General features: G+C 42.8%; 1 protein-coding gene across 4 annotated transcripts in view; it reads left to right on the top strand.

Moving 5' to 3' along the window:
- ABAT (4-aminobutyrate aminotransferase) overlaps window positions 1–22,440 on the top strand; it is a 52,083-nt gene extending 29,643 nt beyond the window's left edge. For all 4 annotated transcript variants that reach the window (XM_050317045.1, XM_050317047.1, XM_050317048.1 and 1 more), the window contains exons 3-16: window positions 2,914–3,011; window positions 3,840–3,869; window positions 4,438–4,555; window positions 9,143–9,192; window positions 12,041–12,121; window positions 12,633–12,725; window positions 13,076–13,138; window positions 13,325–13,388; window positions 14,030–14,178; window positions 15,577–15,714; window positions 17,119–17,286; window positions 18,025–18,171; window positions 18,874–18,985; window positions 20,264–22,440. In XM_050317045.1, the coding sequence (XP_050173002.1) occupies window positions 2,914–3,011; window positions 3,840–3,869; window positions 4,438–4,555; window positions 9,143–9,192; window positions 12,041–12,121; window positions 12,633–12,725; window positions 13,076–13,138; window positions 13,325–13,388; window positions 14,030–14,178; window positions 15,577–15,714; window positions 17,119–17,286; window positions 18,025–18,171; window positions 18,874–18,985; window positions 20,264–20,385 (1,433 nt within the window). In that variant the 3' untranslated portion in view covers window positions 20,386–22,440. The remainder of the gene's footprint in view (window positions 1–2,913; window positions 3,012–3,839; window positions 3,870–4,437; window positions 4,556–9,142; window positions 9,193–12,040; window positions 12,122–12,632; window positions 12,726–13,075; window positions 13,139–13,324; window positions 13,389–14,029; window positions 14,179–15,576; window positions 15,715–17,118; window positions 17,287–18,024; window positions 18,172–18,873; window positions 18,986–20,263) is intronic.
- Window positions 22,441–23,799: the final 1,359 nt, after the last annotated feature.

Here is a 23,799-nt window from a genome sequence, read left to right as displayed (position 1 = left end):
CATATGTGCCCTTAGCAGATATTTGATTCAACCAAAACGTGCAAAAGAGGCTGTGGCATAAATAGTAGCTAAAAGATGATGATGATCTACGAAGCAGGCTGACTGGTTTGGGCCTTTGTTACACAACCTGGCTGATGGAAGCAACCTCCTCTTGACTTGTGCTGTTAAACAAGTTAGGGCAAGAGTAAAATATACTCCAATTTACCTCGCTGTCACACAGCTCTGTGAATAGATTGTTTTCATAGGGGAGATTGTGCCCTTTGCAGTATCCACAACAAAACTTACTTAGAGAAATAATTGAATTTGTGTTTATTGTAGAATCCTCATCTGTTATTCACAAATTGCCCTTCAGGGAAGCAGACAAGGGGAAATGTCACCCACCCCTTCCAGGTGATGGTCAGCACTGTTGCCCCGGGCTTTAGGGCCTGGCAGCCAGGACCTTGCATGCTTGCAGGAGTGGCTTGGGTGTTTTCAGAAGAGGAAGTCTTTAGTCATTGTCCAAACAGGTGCACTTTTTGTGAGAAATCAGCTGAAAGGACTAAGGAAGGTGGTGTGCTCTGGATGGGAGAACCCTGGGATGGGAATGGAGGGGATGTGGTGCCACAGGGTCTCTGGCAGCAGAGCATCAGGCAGGGCTGGGGAGGAGGAGGATGAGAAGGACTGTGCATGCAGGTTAAAGCTCACCTGTCTTACATTTGCAGCTGTGTCAAACGATTCCAAGTATGCTGCTGGGTTTCCATATCTTTCCTGTTACTACTGACTCCCACAATGTCCTCTGTGTTCTGTGTCTCCTGGTGCTTTCCCCTTGGTCATATGAAATAGCACCCAGAGCTTGGGATAAGGGAGAGAAGAGGACATAGGAGAAGCTGAAATGTGTGCAGCTGGTTTACTGTGATCTCCATCAGGGAAGGACTGGGTGCACAAAAGGGTTACTTTGGTCTCTTTACCCCTTTTAAATTTCATAGTGTGTCCACTAAACCTGCAGCTTTACTGGCTGTGAATTGTGGAGACCTTGATCTTTTATATGCAGTAGGTTTTTTTCCCCCTCAGTGGAGCAGTTGCCATGCAGCCTCCAATTTACATGAATGCTAAACAGAATGGCACAAAAATGGTGTTGCTGTAACAAAACCTATTAATAGCTTTGCAGAGAGGCACTGACGCATCCCAGATATAAGGACTCAGAATTAAAGCTGGGGAGAATAATCATCTTTGCAGACTAGGTGTTCCCAAGATGAACAGTGGCTTTAAGTGCTCAGTTAGAGATGCTTTCAGAGGGCTGTGATTTTCCAGGTAGTTTCTCAAAATCAGGCTTGCTTGAAACGCCTCAGCTTGGGTTGACTCAAACTGAGGCAAACATCTCGACTTGCTGTGGGAAATTTTGGCTGAAGGGCTGCACTCAGAGCCCTGCCGAGCAGTGTCACGTGATACCTTCTGTTTTCCTCGATAAATATTGGGTTTATTTGACAACTGTTATTTCCAAACACAAAGCGTTTTTAGTGCGTTTCTGAAGCAGAGCTCTGGCACTGAGAGGTGGTTGTGGATGGAAGTGCAGAGGGGCTGGTGCTGCCTGGGCTCCTGGTGGCACCCCAGGGCTTCCCACGTGCCTGGGTGCTGGGCTGTCTTCCCCAGGCATCTCCCTGCCTGGACCTCTGCCAAGCTGGGGTGCATTTTACTGGTTTAGCATCTAGCATCACTGCCCTGGCACAGCAGGATGCTGGTGAGTGGCAACTGCAGACCCTGCTGCCCCAAATGCCCCAGGCAAGAGCTGGTGACCTCCAGGGGTGAGCTGGGCTCTGAGCTGCGCTGAACTTTCCACCAGTGACAGGGATTGCAAAGGATCCTCGTTTTGGGCCATCCAGATCGTACCAGCTCAAAAATGCCTGTCACAGATTAAAATAAGTTATGCCCTCATCTTTTGGGTCCAGATGTGATACCCCCAAGTTAAGCATGTTAAGATCAATTTTCTGTTGATATTGTGCAGGGTGGACATTTGTAGGTGCTCCATGATAAAAACATAATTACCAAGAACGTTGGTTTATTTCAACACAGCGTGCAGAGCAAGCTGATAGTCTCTTGCTGGTCACCTTGGTAGAGCTTTGGAGTCTGTACTTCCTTTTTTTGCAAATGTACAATCCCCATATTATCCTGTAATCCCCTTAATGGAATAAGTACATATTTCAAATATGTGCCTACCAGAGCTGTCTCTGTCTTGTGAATTTTGTCTGCAAAATGCTGCATTCTGAAACAGTTACTTCAGAAAGGGAAGCAGAACCTGGTTTTAATGAAGCACAGGAGATTTCTGCCTTTTGGTTCCATTAAGGTGTCACATAATTAAGATTGCCCAGTTATTACACATGTGCATAAACAGCCAGGTCAGAGGCAGGATCAGAGGGAAAATTGTCACTGATCTGGGCCCAGATTTCAGAGCTGCACTGCAAGATGCAGGTTTCATGTGAGACACAAACATTTACCTTTGTGAGACAAATCTTTCCCAGTGTGCCTTGAGCTACTGCAGAACATCATACTGGATTTTCCCTGTGGAGTCCATCAGGCTTTTTGGTTATTACTGGTAGCCAACCAAACCATCTCTGCATGGGAGTGGGGCATTTATAGCTAGGCATAATGGACAAGTTCAACAACAGAGATGGAAACAGATGTTCTCTCAGTCCTCCAGTGCTTTACAGAGGATTTGCCTCTGTTTCTCTAGGGTTGCCTTGTCATTTGCCTTGATATTTTTTTTTAAGCCACCTCACTGGTATTAGTTTTGTTTTACTACTTGTCAAAGATGAGATATTTGGTTCACTTCAGACAGCACAATGTCAAGTGTTTTCAGTCAGGTAAGTTGTGGATGTATCTTCTGAGAGGAAGCACAGAAAATATGGTCTGTACTCAGGTTTCCATTATTTGTTACAGGACACAGGTATATCAGTCAAGCTGCAGCTAAAATTGATGTGGACTTTGATTATGATGGACCTCTAATGAAGACAGAAGTTCCTGGACCACGATCTAGAGTAAGTTCCCAAAGTATAGTATCTTGGTTTGTTGTTTTTTATTTCACTGTGTCTGACTTCCTAGAAAACAGATTTCATTTCAAACCTTTAATCAGACATGAATAAACATAATTTTATAAGTCTACGCCTACTTTCATCAAGAGGCTGAGAATAAAAAGCTCATGAAAGAAATGTCCTCTCTGAGAGACAGATCTGAATCTCAACTGCCAAATTCCCATATGGAGAAACTGAAAGCAAAAGAGTGTCAGTTTGATAAAACTTCCCATCAGGCTTGGTCACTTGTGCTCCTGCTGAAATAGAACATTTTTTTGCTTTTTATGATGTGAAATAAGGCTTTGGTTTTGAAATGAAGCAAGAGTTTCAATTTGCTGGATGTTGTTTTACTCTGGCAGAGTCAATATTTGTGTGTGTAGTGGGGTTTTGTTTTTTGTGGGGTTTTTTTGTTGTTGTTTCTAGCAGAAAGGAGCTGTCTTTTTAGAACCAATGTACCAGTATCACTTCTGTGTGGCTCTGGCTTCTCTTATTTTCTGATTTCTCTCTTGTTTTCTCAGTTCAGTTGATCATTATAGAAGAGGCAGCTTTCCCTCTTTGGAGATTTACAGTTAAACTGTGTTTTCAGCCCGTTTAGCTCTGCATGCACAGTTTATAGTGTTGACTGTAATATTTGCAAGATGCACTATGAAAGTTCCTGTGGCAAGTAGAGTTGCCTGGTAAGCACACAGGACTGCAAGGTTTGCATATGATTTATGGGATCATAAAAAAGAAACATATTCTCCTTCAGTATTTGCTAATTACATACCTGAAACTCTGACATTTGCTCTTCTACAGGAATTAATGAAGAAGCTGAATGGCATTCAGGTAATTTGTCAAGTTTTCTGCATTTTGGGGGGAAGTTACTACTGTGATTTCAGAACATGTTTGTACCAAAAAAGAAGGGGAAACACTGGGTTTCCACGTTGAGTACACTATGTGTCGTATATTTACACATTTGAATCAAATCTCTTTTAGTATGTTTTGAATACTGCAGAATCATTTTTTGGCATCAGCTGATTTTTCTTTCAACATATGTATTTAATCTATATTTACATAAAGAAAAGCTTTTGAGTTGTTACGAAGTAGCCAGTGAAAACAAGGTATATTTGAGCCTGAGATTAAAAATATTTCAGCCTAAGTATATATTGCCTTCCTAAGAAGAGCATTACCTCAAAATCTGTGCTTCATTTCTGTAGAAAAAGTACAGGATTGCCCTTTTAACAGTTCCTTTTTATAAAAACAGCTGTACAGTTAATTGCCATGCAATGGATATAATGTGTCTTTTTATTCTAGCATTAGGTATTTTTGTCAGATTTTGCTGTATAACCATTAGCTGCACCTTCCTACACACTGCTGCTTTTTAAAGCACTAATTGTTTGTTTTCACTTTGAAGAATGCAGAAGCTGTGCACTTCTTTTGCAATTATGAAGAGAGCAGAGGGAACTACCTGGTAGATGTAGATGGCAATCGAATGCTGGACCTCTACTCTCAGATTTCATCCATCCCAATAGGTAGGAGACAGCAGTTGTACCAAAATGTTTTGCTTTCTGAAGAAACTACAAATTCAGTGCTTAAAGCCCACCTGCAGTACACAGTGATGCCTGGAAGAAACTCTAGTATTAATCTTAATTTGAATATGCAAGTTCCACAATTCAGGTTGTCTTTGTTAACTTGAATTTGTGCACTTCGTGGTTCTTTGAAGGTGTGTTACTGTTTCAAACGTTAACAAGCATAACTTAAACATTTTTAAACTAAATTTTATGCTCCAGTTAACATGTCTGTCTCAAAATAAATGGGAAAAAAAAAAAAAAAAAAAAAAGGAGTGGGCTATGTGGACTGCAGTAGGATGAAACAAGCCCCAACACTGAGCTGTGGTGCTGAGCAAAAGCAAAGGTGTCAGCTCGGTTGGGCTGAGGAACCAGATATGAGGCTTGGCAGGTGCTTGGGAAAGTCAGCTGATGTCTTTGTGAAGCATTTCAAGCAGCAGCAAGGCAGAGATGTTAAGCCCCAACTGCAAGGAATAGAGGTTTCAGCAGGAGTTCAGTTCAGTTCAGTTTGCTTGTTCCTTGTCCGCGGTTCCTCTCAGTTGCTTAAAAATGCAGTTCTGCAGAAGCAAGAAGAGAAGTTCTGGGTTAATTTGAAAGGTAGATGTTGTGCTGTGTATAGAAACTGTGACTCAAAATCATCCCTACAGGCCTCCTTTCCAGGAAAACAGGGTTTAGTGGCGTTCATTACCAAATTTTTACCAAATTTTTGGCATTTAAGACCTTGTGACTCCAATGGGTGATCACTTATCCCAGTCTCCTTTGCAGACAATTTTTTTGCTCTCACATACACTCAATAAAAGTTTAATCATTCCAGAACCCTTCAGTGTTTGTAGCTTATTTCCCTCAACACCAGTTCTGGTTATTTTGTATCTTTTAGAGGCTGCACTGAGGTAACTTTGTCACTTGTCACATGGAAATAGGGGTGAGAGAGAGGAGTGGAATGGGTGTATGCCAGTGGGATTGGATTTTAGTTTCTGGGAAGGGAGATGCATTTAGTATTCATGACTTCCTGTTCTTCACACAAGAAATGCTAATTTGGAGAAACTAGTTCTTGGTCATGTAGTCAAAGGACAGTGCTTACTCCAAAAGAATGAAATTAATGCTATATTGAGAGTGCACTGAGGCTTTTTCACCTTCTAGTGCTTGATGGTGCTAGCATACCTCTTTTAATACAGCTTTGTATATAAAATAATGAAGTACTGGGGCGGGGGGGAATCCTTTCTTAATGGGCAGAAATGGGCAGGGGCTTCTACAGTTTAGTTTCTCTGGTTGTCTGAAACTGGTGACATAAATACAAGAGTCCAGTACCTGTAACTGACCCTCAGCTAAGCCATCTAGTTCCTCCTACTCGTGTGACAATGCCTTCTTGAGGACAAGGTGGGTCTTTGTCCTAGGGGACACATTCCTCAGTCCTGAAGTGTTTCACACACCTTCCCAGATATGTATGATGTGTAGCAACAAGGAGTAAATGGAAATTGAATACTTACAGCCTGTCCTAAATCTAACACATGCCATTAATTTATATGTTTAAGTTGTCCTGAATGACACCACTATCTGAAGCTGCCCTGGTTGCTAATAACATCCCTCTTGATGACAGAGGTAGGGCCTGGACCAGGAGACCAAACCAAGATCACGAGGTGCTTGCTAGTCATCTGTGCTTATCTCTCTGAAAGTAAATCCAATAAAACCTTTTATGAATCTGTCAGGACTCCCCAAGATTTAATAATGATCTGCTGCACTAGAATATATTTATCAGCAGAGGTTGAGAGGTAATAAATGACTGTCTGGAGAGATAAAAATTAAAGTATAAAAAAACCTCTAGGCAAAGATAGTCTGGGCTGTTTCTTACTGAAAAACAAAAATTAAAACAGTATTTTACCACACTTTTTTTGGCAGTTGTAGCACAACATAGTCTTTTAAACCTGTAACTAATCTGTCTAATAGAGTTAGAAACCCCATGGAGCCAAATGCAGGAGGGGATGCTGTTGACATGTTTACCAGCAAACATCCTGGAATAGCAAATGAAACAATGTGTTTTTCAGTGCTGGGAAGGTCTGTTTTGTTTGGGTAGATGCAGAGAGGTGCAGTTTGTTATTATTGACAGCAACCTGCTGCTCAGTCCAAATGATTCTTTGGACTTTCTCCATCTCATTATTTTAGCAGCCTCTAGGTTGTTTTTTTTTCCTTTTGCAGACAGGCACATTCATGAGCCTGGAGGACATGTACCTTCCTGTCACACTGATCCAGACACAGCAAGAGTGATGGAGCAGGTGCCCTTCTCTTAGAGCCAGCTCAGTCACTTCTGAGAGTGGATTCGTCAAGCTTAAAAGCCTGATGTGCTGGTGATGGCAACGAAACGAGTTAATGCCTGTTTGCCATCCCAGCCCAGAGCTGTTTGATTTGTCTACTGTAGTTATATAATGGTTATTCAACCGTTTAGTTGTCCCTGGTGTTAGTTTATGACTCTGAACCCACGTACCAGTTCAGTATCTTCCCACACTTCCACTCCTTCAGCAGCAGTTGGACTTTAAGGATTCTCCCTTCTTTCAGTGGGTTCTATTTGAGGAGGCACAAGTGGAGTAGGGAGTATTGGGAGGAATTCCAGGCCACTCAGCCTGAAGTGAATGGGAGAGAGATCCTGTGGGGGTGAGAAAGGGAAAGTCAGGAGTAATGAAGTTTGTGTTACATACAAAGATCTTCACATATTGCAACACCAGCAACAGGATCACATGTTCCTACATGCAATACCAGAGCTGATGGTCGGGCTTCCTAAGGAGTGGCAGCTATTTATAACAAAATTCTGTAAGGTTTGGGGATTTCTGAAACATTGGATCTACTCTCAAAAGTGCTCCCAGTGGTATCCACAGCTACAGCTCTCAGGGACACAGCTTTCAGCTGTGCCATCCCCTCTAGCCAAACAACAGCTCCTCCCATGACAGCAGATGCCCATGCAGATTTAGTTGTTGGTGTCCCAAATAACTGCTTTTATTGTCTTCATAATAATTTTAACAGATTTAGCAGTATGACATGCAGCTAAAACAATCTGGATATTTCCTTGTTTTTAGCTGAAAAATTAAAACCTGAATTTATAATTGATTTGCTAATGCAGTAGCCTAATGCTCCATTGCTCAGATGGGGTAATCAGGGCTGCTGTCATTCCACCGAAATGAGGATTCAGAGGCACAATAAGCTTTGCAGGCAGACTCTTTCTCCTGGTGGGATGGAGATGATCATGCAAGAACATCTGCATAAGAGGAATGGAATCTGTATCTCCAAGCCTGCAAGTAGATGTGAGTGTGTTTATCCATGGAGACCTAGACAATGGTGAGGTTGATGTGTGCACACCTCAAACCTGGGTGGGCAGTGCCTTGCAGAGAGAGTGTTCAGGGAGTGTTGCAGAGGAAAACGGATACAAGTGACATCCCAGAGCCATGGATGTCAAGGAGTGCTGCCAAGCCATTGTAAAAATCCTGCTGGAGTTCCAGGGCTTTTCTGTGCTGGGTCTGCCACAACACGTGCTCACCACACACCTGGGCAGTGGAAGCAGCCCTGGGAGCTGCACTGCAGTGCTGGTGGTTTGTTAGAGCCAGTTTAGAGTGCACTGAAAGGACCATTCCTAATGGAGCTTTCTTTGGGAAATAGGTAAAATGTGGATTATTTTTTGCTGGTTTGTTTCTTATGGTCAGCTGTTAAAGATGGGAGCTGCATGGAAGAGAAGTGTGAAGGGGGGAATATATGTTTCTAAGTTGATTTTGCAGTGAGGAAAAGTCCAACCAGTTAAAAAGCATGGGGAGAGGGGCGAAGGTCTGTTGTACCAGGAATAATCAGTGTGACACTCAAGGAAGGTGACATTTGCTGTGAGACCACAAATGTACAGCAGCCACTGGGGATGGACACTGCACAAGGGGCTTTCCTCGAGGTCAGTGCCAGGAGCTCTTTCTGGCTTTGTGCTGTGGTCACTGCTCAGCAAGAGCCCCCAGCAGGTCAGGGTGACAGGGACCAAGAGCTGTAGCAGCTGCTTTGGGGTGGAGAAATTGGGAATGCATCCATAACACAGGTTAATGGTGACTGTCAGGAACAGTGACTGGTGGGCTGCCCAGGCAGAAAGTGATCTCTGCTCCTCACTGAGGAAGGGAAGTTCAGACACTGCTCTGTAAAGTAACCAAAACCACGTGGGAAATCTCAAGAGGAGAGTGAGCAAGCAGTTAACAATGTCAGTCCTGCAGCACTTGGTAAAAACTATAATGCTTCCACCAGACCTTATCAGGCAAAAGATCAATGTTTCATTTATTTTTGCATTGATTTTTAACATTCAGTAATAAAATATGTTTTGATTTTGCCTGGCACAATATTTGTACCAAAGCTCCACATAATAAAAGAAGCTTGTTCTACTTCAAAAGAAATTCTATTTTTAGGAGTTAAAAAATATGATACAAGTTGCACAGAAACAGTCAAGCATTAAGTTAAGGTTATTCTCTAGGTTATGCTTTGCATGAGTTTATTGAAACCAGGTAGAAATAACTGTTTTCTTTCTTTGTTCTTTTTAATTAGGTTACAGCCATCCCTCCCTGATAAAGCTTTTACAGCAGCCACAGAACCTGGTAAGTGAATTAAAAGATTAAGTACTTGCAGGAGTCCTCTCCCTCCTTGTTGTGGGCTTTCTCATTTTTTCTTAAATTGATAGTGAATGCTAATGATTCAATTTAATGTATGATAGGATCTGCTTGCTACTCTGCTCCCTAGATGAAAAGGGCTTGGTGGTGTTTTAAGAAGACACCAAAACCTCTGGAGAGCCTTACAAGAAGTAAACATTTAGGTGATGCAAGCACCTGATATGTTTGCAGCCAGTTTTAAATCACAGTTCAAACATAGTGTTTCCAATTAACAGTTTTAGTAATGTTCCCAGTGAAGATTTTTGAGCCTGAAACAAGCACAAGACTTTGAGAGAAAATATAGGATTTTGAATGTGGTGCCCTCCATCTGGAATGCTGTGGGAAGTTTGGTTTCTTTTCGAAGGGTGGGGACGGTGACTGATCCCCATCTCCTAAGTACACTCTAGCAGTGTGGATCCTGAGCCAGCATGGCAAAGTGCAGACATCTGAGTTCCCTGAGCTGATTTGCTTTCTGGAGTGCTCATTTCTTAAGGATGAGAAATTGTGCCTTCCCCCAGAATTAAAATACTTCAAGTTTTTTTTTTTAAAAAAACCAAACCACCAGACCTAGAAATGCTGGAATTATCAAAGGCACATCTGGATATTTCAGAAGGACTAATATTTCTCAATACTTAATGTTAACTCATAAAAATGATTGCTGAGAATAATATATTTTTTATAATGCAGCAGTCAGTGAAGTTAGATCTAAAAAAACCCAAACAGAACAAGCAAATAAAAAAAACCCCTCAAAACCAACAAAAAATCCAAACCCCAAAAAGTCCTGTTGTCTGGTGGCAGCTGGCAATTTACCCACTGGGGAAGGGCAGGTAAGAGGCTGCCAGCTCAAAGTAACAGGAACTCCTCTGAAGTGGCACAACCAGGACCCCTCTCTCCCATGTACAAGCCCCAGAGCTGCCCTTGGTGCCCATTCTGATTTCTGAGACCTGACTGGCTGAGTGGGGAGGGTGGCAGGGGGCAGGGAGCCTGTGCCTGGCTGCCCTCGGGATCCCTGGCAGGCTCTACCTGGGCTGGGTGTGGGCAGGATGTCGGCTTTGCTGTGCCAAGGGCAGGGACTGTGAAGAGCAGAGCTTGTGCCAACCTCACTGCAGACAGAGCGTGTGCTGGGGCTGACTGCAGGTCACACACCAGCTCTGTGGGGAAAGGACTTCTCTGAGTGATACACAGCGAGGGAGGGCCCGTGGTTAATGCTGGTGATGGGATTGGTGTTTTCCTGGAGGGATTTTGGTTTGTCTGTAATGCTCCATGTACCCTCTTTACAGCCATCTATACAGAACAGAATATGCATCTGTTTGTTTGAGCCCACAGGAGCTTGGTGTCAATGTTCGGATTTTCTCAGTTCTGAGTATCTCATTAACTACCAAAAACAAAAAAAAAATTGCTTAATGGCAAATGTTGTCAATTGACTGTGACAGCCCATAATCAAATTCACAAAAAACTCATGGTCTTATATCTCTAACTCCATTTGAAAATGTACTTCTAAACTGAGACAAAAATCAAACAAGATTTCTCACAGCTACTAAACAGAAACTTTGTTAATCTGTCAGTAACATCTTCGCTTAGTTTTTTTTTAAGATGGAGTCTGTTGAAACAATGTTTTGGAAGTAACAAATGAACAAATTACAAAGTCCTAGCTCATACACTGTTACATCTTGTGTGAAACTTGGTTTCCCCTAAGAATCCTGATGAAATGTCCTTTATAGTGTGACCACTTTCACCTCTTGCTGTGGTTCACATGTCTGAACAAACAAGTTCTTATATTGAAGGATGCCAATAAATGTGCAAGTTTGAGCTGCACTGAAAACATGAGTGTTATGGAGGAATCAGTCCGTCCTCTCTGGAGACCCATTAAGACTTAAGTTATCAAAGCTGAGCCTTTAATGTCAATGATTCCTTCTTCAATAAGAAAAACAACAAATAAAAAGAAGAGCAAATAATGTTGCTTTGCAGTTGGCAAATTTATTGAGCTTGTCCTTTTCTGAGCAAATTTAATTTAAAATAAAAAGGAGCACAGTATGAATCAAATAAGATTACCTACAAAGACAAAGAGCAGCGATGAATCGATTTGAATCCATGACACTTAATTGAAATTAATTGCATAAATGTGACTTTCATCTCCATTAGTGAACTGGGGAGACTGAGAGGATTTTTCCACAGCTGCTCCTTAGAAACCCTGTGTGGGCAGCAGGCTCATCTTTCCCACCAGCTGCTGTTCACTGACACCAAAATTACCTTTCCCAAAGGTGTGAATCCTGATTTGGCCAGTCCACAGGACACTGAAGATGGAAGGACTCAGGTGGTCTCTTGCCCAACATTGTCTTGTTCTCCCAAATCCCACTGCAGCAGTATCTGGGGGATGTTTTATAACCCCAGTGTTCCAAAATGGTCTGTCTTGAAGCCCAGTAAGGATGAAAATGTTACTATCCTAATTGAATTTAGCTGCTTGAACTGAAGGCAAGTAATAAAGATTTTAAAGCATGTTTCCTGTGTGTAGCAAAAATTGAGATTGAGCAACTCAAGTGGCAATATTGAAGAGGAAATGTCAGCATGAGTTAGCAGGCACCTTTCCCAAGGTGTCCTGCAAGAACAAAGCAGTAAGGGTGAGACAGAAAAACATATTCTAAGGCATAAGTATTAGTCCCTGGTTTAAAACTCCATGTGCCATGATACAAATTTCTGCCTGGTATTTGTAATTACAATGAACTGTCACTGCTTTGATATCAGCATATTTTTCATGTGATAGAAGAACCTAACAATTCCTTTTCCTTTGTCTTTTTAGAGCACTTTTATCAACAGACCTGCCCTAGGGATTTTACCTCCAGAGAACTTTACAGAAAAACTGAAGGAGTCTTTGCTATCAGTAAGTTTAAGACAGCAGTGATGAGTTACCTTGTTCTGTGTTCAGGGATGTGAGCACATCAAGGGATGTTATGGATTTTAAGAGGGAACATTACAGATTAGCTGTTTGTCCATCTGCCTCCCCACAGTGAGGAATGAGGTCAAACCTTTTCCCCTGACTTGACAACCGAGTGTGAGAACGCGGCATGTCAGCCCTGCACAGATGCAGCCTCTTTTTTCTGGGTTCCAGAGCTGATGAGAAGACACATTTTCACTTACCTCTGTTCCTTGTGCTTTCATAAGAGAGAGTGGGATAAGTGGCTTCTCTGCCTTGATTTAAATTTTAAGATCTTTGGCACTGAAGCTGGATCAAGCCCTCTCAGCTGCAGTTAAAACTGTCTTTCCTCATCCTAGGCATGGTTTGTGTCCCACTACACTGAAGTTCATGATGTTAAGGACTAATCACTATTATTATCATTTTGCACTATATCTGTGCTCAATATTTTGGGGTAATTTTCTCTCTTGCTTGACAGGTGGCTCCCAAGGGCCTGTCACAGGTAATGACCATGTCTTGTGGATCCTGCTCCAATGAAAATGCCTTTAAAGCAATATTCATGTGGTACAGAGTGAGTAAAATATTAAGATCTTTTTATAGGTTTAGTTGTAAAAATGAGTATTTGTTCATCATCAGAACTGTTACTGTAAAACTAAGTAAGGCTTGGAGGTTGTCTTGCTCTTAATGTTCCTTATACTCAACCTAGTATAAAATCTTTATTAAAAAGTGTTCATCTAAGCTTTCACTTCAGAAATTAAAAAGAAGATGCAGATTGCAGTCAGTATGTAAGAGCCACAGTCAGTGTCTTCCTTGGCTCCAGTCTGGAATATCAGGATTACTGACTTGTGGTTTACCCATAAATGCATTGGTTACAACTAACTACAGGAAAACTCTTGTTGGTTTGTTTGGGTTTTTTTGCAGAACAAGGAGAGGGGCCATAATAATGTCACAAAAGAAGAACTGGAATCTTGCATGATTAACCAGGTAACATTTGTTCTTTACCTGACCTACAGATGTACCATTGGCTTGGGCTTGCAAGGGAAGACTGGGAGGAAAAATTGGCTTGGCCATCCTGTGGTGCTGTGGCCTGGGGGGGTGTTGGGGGTGTGTTGGGGGTGCGTTGGGGGTGTGTGAGCCCCTCTCTGACCCCCCTGTGTGCTCTCCTTGCAGCCCCCTGGCTGCCCTGACTATGCCATACTCTCCTTCATGGGCGGCTTCCATGGCAGGACCCTGGGTAAGCTGTGCCTTGTCCCTCCTCAGCCCCTGCTCTGACCCTCAGCTCACTGTGCCTGTGGAAAACGGAGATTCCCTCAGACACATAGAACTGGTGGACAAGCTGTAGGTTTGTTAAGGTTTGGCCTGGAAGCCCTACCAGTACTGAAACAGAATATTTTAATGAAAGTAGGAATTTTTTATTATTATTATTATTTTCAGGTCTCTTATCATCATTCAGAATCCAGAGTTTTCTGTCTGTACTCATGAAAATCTAACTCCTGGGGAAAAAATCACCACAATATACAAACATGATATCACTCATTTTTACCTAAGCAAGTTACCTGAGAGTGCCGTACCTGTGAGCTTTGTGAGCAGTTGTCTTTGGACAGCTGAAACCCAGCTCGTCTGAGCAACCTGTTCAGACTGACAGAGGTTCTCCTGTTCTTTTGGAACAGTGCATGGGAAACTGATGCTTAAAAGCTAGAGCAATCCACTTAGATCTGACTAAATCCAATTGCCCAGTATTTCAGAAAATAAAACAAAAAGCAATTAAGGTAATTCTACCGTTGTGGTGTCAGGCAGTTTTTCAACTCTTGGTAGCTTTTTTCCTTTATTGTTCTTAGAGAGGTATTATTTTAATATTTGCTTCTCTGTGTTTAGGTTGCTTAGCTACAACTCACTCTAAAGCAATTCACAAACTGGACATTCCCTCACTGGACTGGCCTATTGCTCCATTTCCAAGGCTAAAGTATCCCCTGGAAGATTTTGTGAAAGAAAATCAACAGGAAGAAGCCCGTTGTTTAGAGGAGGTAAAAAATTCACTGGCGTCTTTCTGTTGTTTTTAACTTGAAATAATGAATAGTATTGGTAGGATTAGTGCCTTTCACTAAAAGAATGTTTTCAGGGATTGGAACAGCCTGTGATTAAAGCAGCATTCAGTGTTGTTTACAGTCAGTTTGTCCTGCCTGGCAGGGAGAGCAGCCAGCTCTCTGGGGCTGCATGAGTGACACCCCAGTGAAATTCCATACGCAGGACAAGTTCCTTGTATCCCAGTGAACTTACCAAGGGGCCATGGACTAAGGGATAACACAGCATGGATAACCCTCTCTGCAAAGAGAACCTCTAACAGGATTTCAGGCTTCTCAGCTTTTCCCTGGCAAGTTCTGGTGTAAAGTTCTGATCCTCCCTGGGGCTGCAGGGAGCGAGCAGGCAGGGACGCTGTCCTTCCCCAGCCTGGGAGAAGGGAAAGCTGGGCAGAACAGAGTTTAAGGGAGGAGAACCACTTCCAGGTACCAGAGGCACAGGATTCCCTGTTGAGATCCAGAATTTGCTGCTTCCAAAGGCTCAGTCTTGAGAGGTGGCAGTGGGGAGCAAGGAACTGAACTGGTGCAGAGCCTGGAGAGTCAGGGCCGGTGGCAGGGAGGGCTGTGCAGGGATCCAAGAGACCACTTATCCAAACCTGCCTCAGTCCAGAAAAACAGAAAGCATAGCAAATGGCATCCCTGGGGTTGCTCCAAGAAACAACAAAAAACAACCAAACAAAGAAAAATACAACAAAAAAAAATAATCAAAGGCCAAATGTTCTCTTAGCAGGTCTGTGGCTTGGCTTACTGGCCCCCTGTGGAAACCATTGCTTTTCACAGCCTGCACGGGCTGTGGGCCCTGAAAGCTGTGAGGGGTATTTCAAGTACAAATACACCACTAAATGCAGCAACTGGCACTGCAAGGTTAATGAGAATTCTCTTTAATTCCCTTATCAGCAACAGGATTTCTGCACTATTTCATCCGATTAATTTTAATGTATCTGAAGTGGGTAACTGGAAAAAGTAAATTTTCCAGATGACCTTCTGTAATACATCAGCAGAGTTTTGGTTTCTGACACAAAATCTGTCTCCTTCCCCAGCAGTAGCACGGCTGCCCACCACACTGCCAGCTGAACCTGGCTAGTGCTCTCACACCACTGTAGATAAATGTGCAACTGGTTACAGTATGTTTAGGACATGATTTAAACTTAAGTGTTATTCAGGAACAAGAGGGCCGTGTTAAATCCTGGAGGAACAGCTCGTTAATTGCTTGTGCCTCCTGACACCTTTGTAACCAGGAATGTCTTGGAAAAGTTGAAGTTCTGTTGCTGAGATTGAATCTCGCTGGGAGGAAATGAGTGAATGTCCTGGAAGGAGAATGTATCATAAATATTTGATTCACAGGTGGAAGACCTGATTGTAAAGTACAGGAAAAAGAAGAAGATTGTGGCTGGAATCATTGTAGAACCGATACAGTCGGAGGGTGGGGACAATCACGCTTCAGATGACTTCTTCAGAAAGCTACGAGATATTGCCAGAAAGGTAATAACTCATTTCACTGGTCATTCAGTGGTAGCTAAACATGCAAATACTTGTGGGTGTCTCCAGGGGCCTTCCCCCTGCCCCAGGGACTTTGAGAGCTTCACAGGCCTCCCTAGGAGCAGCCAGGGTTGTTATGTACTTGTAGTCAGATACAAGCAACCCCCGGTCTCTTCCATTTGATGCACATCTAATGGTTTCCTTAGTCCAATAAATTACCTTCTAATTTCAAGGTGTGAGAGAAATCACTCTGATTAATTAACTACGAATTTTGCAGTAGTGTTCTTTAAATGATAATTCCAGTCTGTTGAGAAGGTTCAATTTCTGAAGAGGAGGGTTTGGAAAAGGGTGAATTTTTAATTACAAACTTGTTTTTAACTGCCAAAAAAAGCTGAAACACAGCTTGAGTCCAACTGTAGTGCTGATGTTCCAAAAAAACAATGAAAAGGACAGATGTCTTGATACTTGGAATGTGAAGTTACCTCTTTAGAAGTGATGACCCTCAGGAAGACCTACTCCATGCTTTTTTTTACCCTCAAAACATCTGGGTGCTTATAGAGGAGAGCAGAGGTGACATTTGGAAAATTCTGTTCTGCCATAAGAAAAAGCAGCCTTTTCCATTATCATAGAATCATTTAGGTTGGAAAAGACCTCTGAGGTCAATGAATCCAACCATTAACCAAGCACTGCCAAATTCATTCACATCTGTACATCCTTTAAATCCTTCCAGGGATAGGGACTCCACCATTGCTAACAGCTGCTTGTGCAACGGTGAATGGTAAGTAATGTAAAATGGAAAGAGTTGCCTTGTCTGAAATGTGGTGCTGCCAAAAGTATTTACCAATTGTTTTTAATTACAATACCATAATATAACTTACCTCTCTGTCCCAATGTTTTAACAAAATAGTCTTTCACATAAAATCCCCATGTTGCCAGCTCACATGAGTAGCTCCTTCAGCAGACTTGTCTGAAAAGGCAGCTCTTCAGGCCCCCAGCTGAACGACTCATGCTGCTGATATTGCCTTTGTGCCACAAATGACCAACTCAGATTGGGGGCAGAAACTCCTTATTTAAAACAAAGCTCCTAGAAATGACACTGCTTCCCTCAGGGGTTTTGAAAATGCCACCTCTGCTCCTCCCAGATGTTTTCAGATACCCTCTAGACATGTTCAAGACTCTATAAAAGCACATACTTTGTGAGTTTAGGTAGAAAATAAGTTTCTAATGCCTTTCTGAAAAAACAGCTGAATTTCAAATTGTGAAATCTGTCTCAGTGAGTGGCATTGGTGGAGGGATTGAGGAGGTGAGATTGGAACAGTAAGGGAGGGGAAAGAGGGATGTTACATGTTCACTAAGGGAGGTATTTCTGTTTTGTAACATTTCCTCTCCTCCTCTCTCTCCCCACAGCATGGCTGTGCCTTCCTGGTGGACGAGGTACAGACAGGAGGCGGCTGCACAGGAAAATTCTGGGCACACGAACACTGGGGCCTGGATGACCCAGCTGATGTGGTAACATTCAGTAAGAAGATGATGACAGGAGGATTTTTCCACAAAGAGGAGTTCAGGCCAAATGCTGTAAGATTTTCAATGAGACAAACTCTGTGCTAGTTGGTGACCCACTGAGGAGTGACTGTAACCTCTGTGGAAGGGACAAGGTTTCCTTCAGCAATGCAGGTTCAGCTGGATGGAGCTGCTGTTTCACAAATACTTGCTGTGTGCTCACACAACAGCTGTCATCATCAGTTCTTCACTTGTGTTCCAGTTGTTGTCAGTCACCAAGGTCATAAAGCTGGTGGGGGGAGTGGAGGACAGGGTTTAGCCTCATGGAACTAAACTTCAGTACAAAACCCAACCTCAAACTGACACCTTTTCCTACAGGGCAACTTGGGACCTTCAGAGCTTGTATGTCAGCACTGCAGATTCTGTCAGCAAGATTTCCTCTTCACATTAATGACATTATTTATAGATGCAATAAATGAAAAAAAAGAGTAAAATTAAGGAGGACAACAAAAAGCTTGATGTAAAAACCTGTATAGATGATTTCCCTGTCTTCTATAGCTGTATTTCAATGAGATGTCAGAGCAGCAAGACAGAGTGCACTAAATGTGAAGCAAGAATTAGTCACCCTGTGTTTCAGCTTAGCAGGGCAGTGGGATTTTGCTCTTACAACAAAAAAAGGGGGGTTGGTGAAATTAATACATGCCTTTTCATACATCAGATGTCTGCATTGCCAGTGTGATGCCTTGCTTTTCTTTATTGTAGTAGATTTGCCTGTTAACATGTTCCACAACTCTTTTTCCACCCTTTCCCAAGCCCTACCGGATTTTCAATACCTGGCTTGGAGATCCATCCAAGAACCTTATGCTTGCTGAAGTCATCAAGGTTATTAAAACAGAAGACCTTCTAAACAATGCAACCCACGCTGGGAAAGCCCTGCTGACTGGGCTGCTGGATTTGCAGGTAAACATCTGGAAGGATTGTAAATAAGAAAAATAAATTTTCTGATGGGGCAGGATCTGCCCTCATCCAGTTTAAACACTTCGACTGAGGAACTCCAGCTGGGGACTAAACTATAATCACAGCTTGTTGGTTTAGGTACTTCAATGCAAGCTGAATAACTGTGTCCCTTTTTGCATTGAAGTAAACTTTCTTTTACTGACTTAATGTTGAGTTGATACAGCTTAATCCAAAATAGAGGGTGACCCCCAAATATCTGAGTGTATGAAGTGCAGCTGGTTAAATTGCTTTGTTAGATGGTTTTGTTACTACAAGCACCTGTATTTCATCATCCCAAAGTTCTTTTTAAAGGAAAGGTGCTTTCATATTTTGTTCCAATTCTTCTGGGCTGTTCAAACAGGAAAATTGCAGCTTTCCCTCCCTTGACTATGGGAAATTCCTCACAGCTTCTACTGTGGAGCCCCATGTGAGAAGGAAAGTCAGGCAGGCATTTAAGGGTAGGCTTGGAGGTGCTCTCCTCCCAAAAGGCATTTTGCACAGGATAATCCCAGACGCAGTCTCTGCTGTGTGAGCAGCCCAGCCCGTGCACTCGCTCCACTCCAGCAGAACCAGGAGGCAGCAGGGTTTCCACCTGGCAGAACTGAGTGCCACCAGGTGCCCTCTGTTCCAGCACCTGCCACGGGCATGTCTCTCCTCTCTTTGCAGGCTCGTTACCCCCATCTCATCAGCAGAGTGAGAGGAAGAGGAACATTCTGTTCGTTTGACACTCCAAATGACGCAACTCGGAACAAGTTAATTACAATAGCCAGAAACAAAGGTAAGAAAGTTTGTGAGTGTGGATGAGCTTCATGTGACAAACAGTAGCACAGGTAATGCTACTGAATTTTCCTTTTTCAGATGGTGTATGTGCACCACAGTATCAGAGGAGCGAAGGGAAATGACAAACAAAACTGTATTTAGACTTTTCTGGAAATACTTGTGTTTTCAGAGACTTCAGACCAGTCCAGTGCCTGGTGTGTATATTTACCAGGCTCTATAGGTCTGGTGTTACTGGAAGAGATCTATGTAGGGCAGGAGTTTTTGTGCCATCAATCTCATAGTCCTCTGCAGTGACTTCAGGTGTCCCTGGGCATGGCTTCCTTCTAGAAAGAGATCAGGAAAGTTAAGAGAAAGTTAATGCCACTCAGGAAAACACAGGGAGAACTGTGAATTTTATGAACACCTATACCTAAGAATACCTAATGATTAAATATGATGAGTTGCCTAAATGGGCACAGATCTACAACAGTGTGCCTCTTTTACCACAGAACTGTTAGCCAGCCGCAGACAGGCCCTGGAGGGGATCCTCAGGACCCACACCTAACATTCTCTTTGAATTTAACTGTGTGTGGGCAGTGGGTTTGCTGCTGTCCAGTTTTGCTGTTGCACCTATCTCTTGAAATGCATGATGCATCTAAACTGCGGTGAAACCAAAATTTTAGAGTGAAGAATACACTATTTTTTGTTCTTTGAAACTAAGGCAGCAGAGAGAGAAGGCAAGCAGTTTGCTTCATGGTAAACCAAGGCTCTGCTTTGAAACAGAGTAAGCCCAGCTCAGTGGCTGAGTTCTTGTTGTGTAATAGACCTTTCAAAGAACTGATTTTGGGTTAAAAAGAGTACCATGCATTTAAAGCGCTGCAGGAACAGGTTTGCTGGCACTGAGATATTTTAACTTTTTATAATTCAAAAATTAAGTAGTTTAAAAATACAATTGCAAAGAAACCTCTTGTGTCTTCTTGTGGCACCAAGATACTTAACCAGTAGAGCTGAGCTGTGCACTGGGTGGATTCTTTCCATTGCTGTTGGGATTAGTCCCCATACTCCCAAGTGTTTTGTAGAACAGCTACAGACACCCACAGTGTTCTTCTAAGTTTCTGTGAGGTTTGATGTCCTTCACACCACTGCCCATGTGCTGTATCATGGTGTGATTAGCAGGGATTTAGGGAGCTTCTGTTGGCCCCCCACAGTGAGGTGAACCTCAGACAAGAGACCTGCATTTTGTGGATACTTGGCAAAGGTGGGAATGACAAGAGGACCTATCCTGTTCCTGTTTCAGGTGTTGTTCTGGGAGGCTGTGGAGACAGATCCATTCGTTTCCGCCCCACACTGATCTTCAAGGATCACCACGCGCACCTCTTCCTGAACATTTTCAGTGACATCTTAGCAAACTTCAAGTAAAAAGCAGTTCCCTCACACTGAACAGCTGATTATGAAATTAGTCTGCATTAATTCATGTCTCCTCTACTTACAAGATAAGTGTAAAGTCATAAACCGAGGTTTGTGTTCTGTGTGTGATCCTGCCCAAGGCAAGCTGCTCCATGCACACGCGCCCCAGGCAGAGCGTTGGCACTGGTCACCAGCAGGTACACGCAGCTGCCCTCACTGTGCATCCCCTACAACCTGTGGGCCTCCCTCTTCTGGCCTGGGCCATGCTAACTGCAGACTCCTCTCTCCAGCCGTGGCCCTGACTATCCATTGTCTGACCAGGACCCATTTTCACAGGTGCCCCAGTAGATTTGCGTCCAGTAACAGCAACAAGAGTGGCCTCGCTCAGGAGCCACGTGCCTGCCATATGGGAAGTGCCATTCTCCAATGGCAGCTGGAATAAAATCGGCGTTTCAGGGAAAGCTCTGCTTTCCACCACTGCCAAGCACAGTGTTTTACAGAGTGATTTCCAGCTTTTTTCCCAAGAGTACAGACATCTGTCCCACGAGGTGGGCCGGGGCAGCACTCTGTGCCCAGCCCGCACACGCTGCTCCAGAGGCACCGGTGCCCTCAGCCACGCCTGCAGCGCTGCAAGTGGCACTGAAGCACCTGGCCTGTTCTCCTCATCATGGATGAGTTTTAAAACTTGTGACTTCTCTTACAAGCAGACTTGTACAGGAGAAGGCTCTACCCTGAAGTATGTAATTTGACAAAGCTTAGAGAACCATGCAAAGCACATTACTCACACTTTTGCCAGCAATTTAGAATGATTCCAGATTATCTTACCATTTGCCCAGAACACGCAATAGCCATTAATTTATCTATTACAAGTTCTACATAAATACTTGAGGTATTTTGTAAAATTACAGAAGAAATGCTTAATCTTAGCCATTATCTGGTATCAGAGCCACTACAGTGAAGGCCTAGTCCTAACTGCACATTTATAATGCAAAGTAATTCTATTTTTGTTCTGATAGTATATTCTAAGTCATTGATATTTCAGAGATCTTCTAGAAAGCCACAGGATCAAAAAAAAAAAAAAAGTGTCAACAGATCATTAATTTGTTTCTCTTCAGAGAATTGTTTTGGATGTCTCTTTACTGTTTGCTTAGGGCTGACTTGAACTAGATCTGGTGCCTTTCTTTTCTTTTTCTTGGAGGAAGCATCTGGATTTTGTTTACTAAGTTTAACTTTCTGTTGTGCACCAAAACACAGGGACCACAATGGACTTTACAGTTGCCCTACTTAGGACCTGACCACAATTTTTAAGTACATAATAAGAGACAGGGCAGTTAAAAGATGTACCTGTTTAATACAGCTACCAAAATGTGAAAGGTTTCTTACCTGTTTTGAGAAGCGTTAATCACGGTTTTCCCATTTTAGAGTAGTGGTGTTTGGGAAATCCAAGTACACTCACCTGCCAGCTGAAACCCAGTGGGATTTCTGTAAAATCAGAGTTCTGGTACCACTGGGTAGAACCTGAGCAGGTCTTTGAACAGAGGTTGTAGAAATCTGGGGTAAGGACCAGTAAATTGGTGTTCAACAAAACCTCATTGTCATCGCTGTCCTTGTAAGCATATTATCAGCAAAAGGAAAGTCAAACCAAGAACTGTATTTGACAGCATTTTGGGAATTAGTTTGTTCAACATATCAGTGCAGTAGTTTTAGTGAATGTCTCTAGCAAGTCTTGTACTTTTACAGAAGCAAAGGTCCAGTAATTTGAAGTCTTACCACATCTTCACTTTTATTATGACTACTCTAGGTGTTTTTATAATTTTTACTGACACTCAGTAACTGTATAATTGTGTACAACATGTTGATTAAATTGTTAGAGAATACATAGAAAGCACTGCAGCTAAAGCATATAAAGTTTAATATTGTTTACAGCATACTGTGGACAGTGCCAAATAAATGTTTAAACAAATACTTAACTACACTTCATGGTGTAACTAGTAACTGTACACAGATTCATAACGAATGACATCTCATGTGTAATCAATATTCTTAAATAAAATATTTATAATTGAACTTCTGCAGGGCTTTTAATTTTACACCTAGTACATGCCTGAACTGAACCACTTGTGCATATTAAATACATTCTGATGAAGATAAGCCTCCAAAAAACAGTGTATGTGTACAGCCTACTGTATTTTGCTGCCATGGCTTTTACACCAAGAACATTTTTCTCTTCCTTTTGATATTGCTGTGCCACACAGCATCAGCCAAAATTTAAAATCACAGAACCCCATCAGGAAAAGTTCAACATGAATAAATGGTAATTCAGGGTTAGCCTGTGCACTTAAATGGCAATGTTACTTACCTGCATCTGCTGATCCACCAAGAGACAGAGGTTTCAATTTGCATGAGGAAGAGACAGGGAAAAGAACACTCCAGATTATTGGTGAGGGTCAGTTTATTTGCCATTTTCAAATGAGGTAACAGCTAGAAGAGTGGTGGAAGGTGTTAACTTGCTTCTGACAATTCAAAAGATGTGTAACATGTTACAGTTTATATCTTTGGTTCTTTCTCAGGTTTAAATTCCTCCCTTCTACTGAGGTTTTGGAAAAGGAGGAGTCATACTAACACCATGGAGTAAGACCACTGTCCTTCATGGATACAAGTGCTGCTTTTACCATTCCAGTGGGAGTAAATATTGTACTGTGAGGGTGGTGAGACACTGGAACGGGGAGGTTGTGGATGCCCCAACCTTGGCAGTGTCCAAGGCCAGGTTGGATAAAGCCTTGAGTAATGTGGTCTAGTGAAAGGTGTCCCTGACCATAGCAGAGAGTGTTGGGGCGAGATGATCCTTAAGGTCCATTCCAACCCCTTCATATTCTACGATTAAATGGGGCAGCAATTTCTGTAGGGGCTCCTGAAATGCTGCCCCAGCCTGTAACTTACCCTTACAGCTGAGCTGCCAGTGCCTCTTGCAGCACACGCCCTTCTTTTGTCCAGTTACATTCACATCTTGGAGGATCTTGCCAGGAGACCACGTCCACCTTCCACAGCATTACACACCTCCCTCCCAGCTTCATCAGCACATAACTCAATTTCATGAACACATAAGCATGTCTGTGTCTGACATTCACCATCACTCATCGTGATACAAGACCAGTTTTAATCTCCAGAGGCTTCCCAACCAACCTGGAACTGGCTGAAAGAAACACTGAATTTGGAGTGAGGGTGCTCTGGCAGCTCCTGTATTTCACTTCAAGAGTTTTTCCCGTTTCACAACAACTGAAGGGGCCAGCTGAGGAGTTGGGGTCAGCACGACTAATGCAGCCTCCTAGTGCACGTTGCATGGAGGACAGTTCAGACTTGGAACTGCTGTGACAGCACAACACAGACATCACTGAACCCAACATGGAACAGACACTCCTCACACCA

Source organism: Myiozetetes cayanensis, unplaced genomic scaffold (genome assembly GCF_022539395.1).
Source record: "Myiozetetes cayanensis isolate MyiCay16 unplaced genomic scaffold, myiCay2020 scf20-37, whole genome shotgun sequence".
NCBI classification, from domain to species: Eukaryota; Metazoa; Chordata; class Aves; order Passeriformes; family Tyrannidae; genus Myiozetetes; species Myiozetetes cayanensis.
This window is presented reverse-complemented; position numbering and strand designations above follow the sequence as displayed.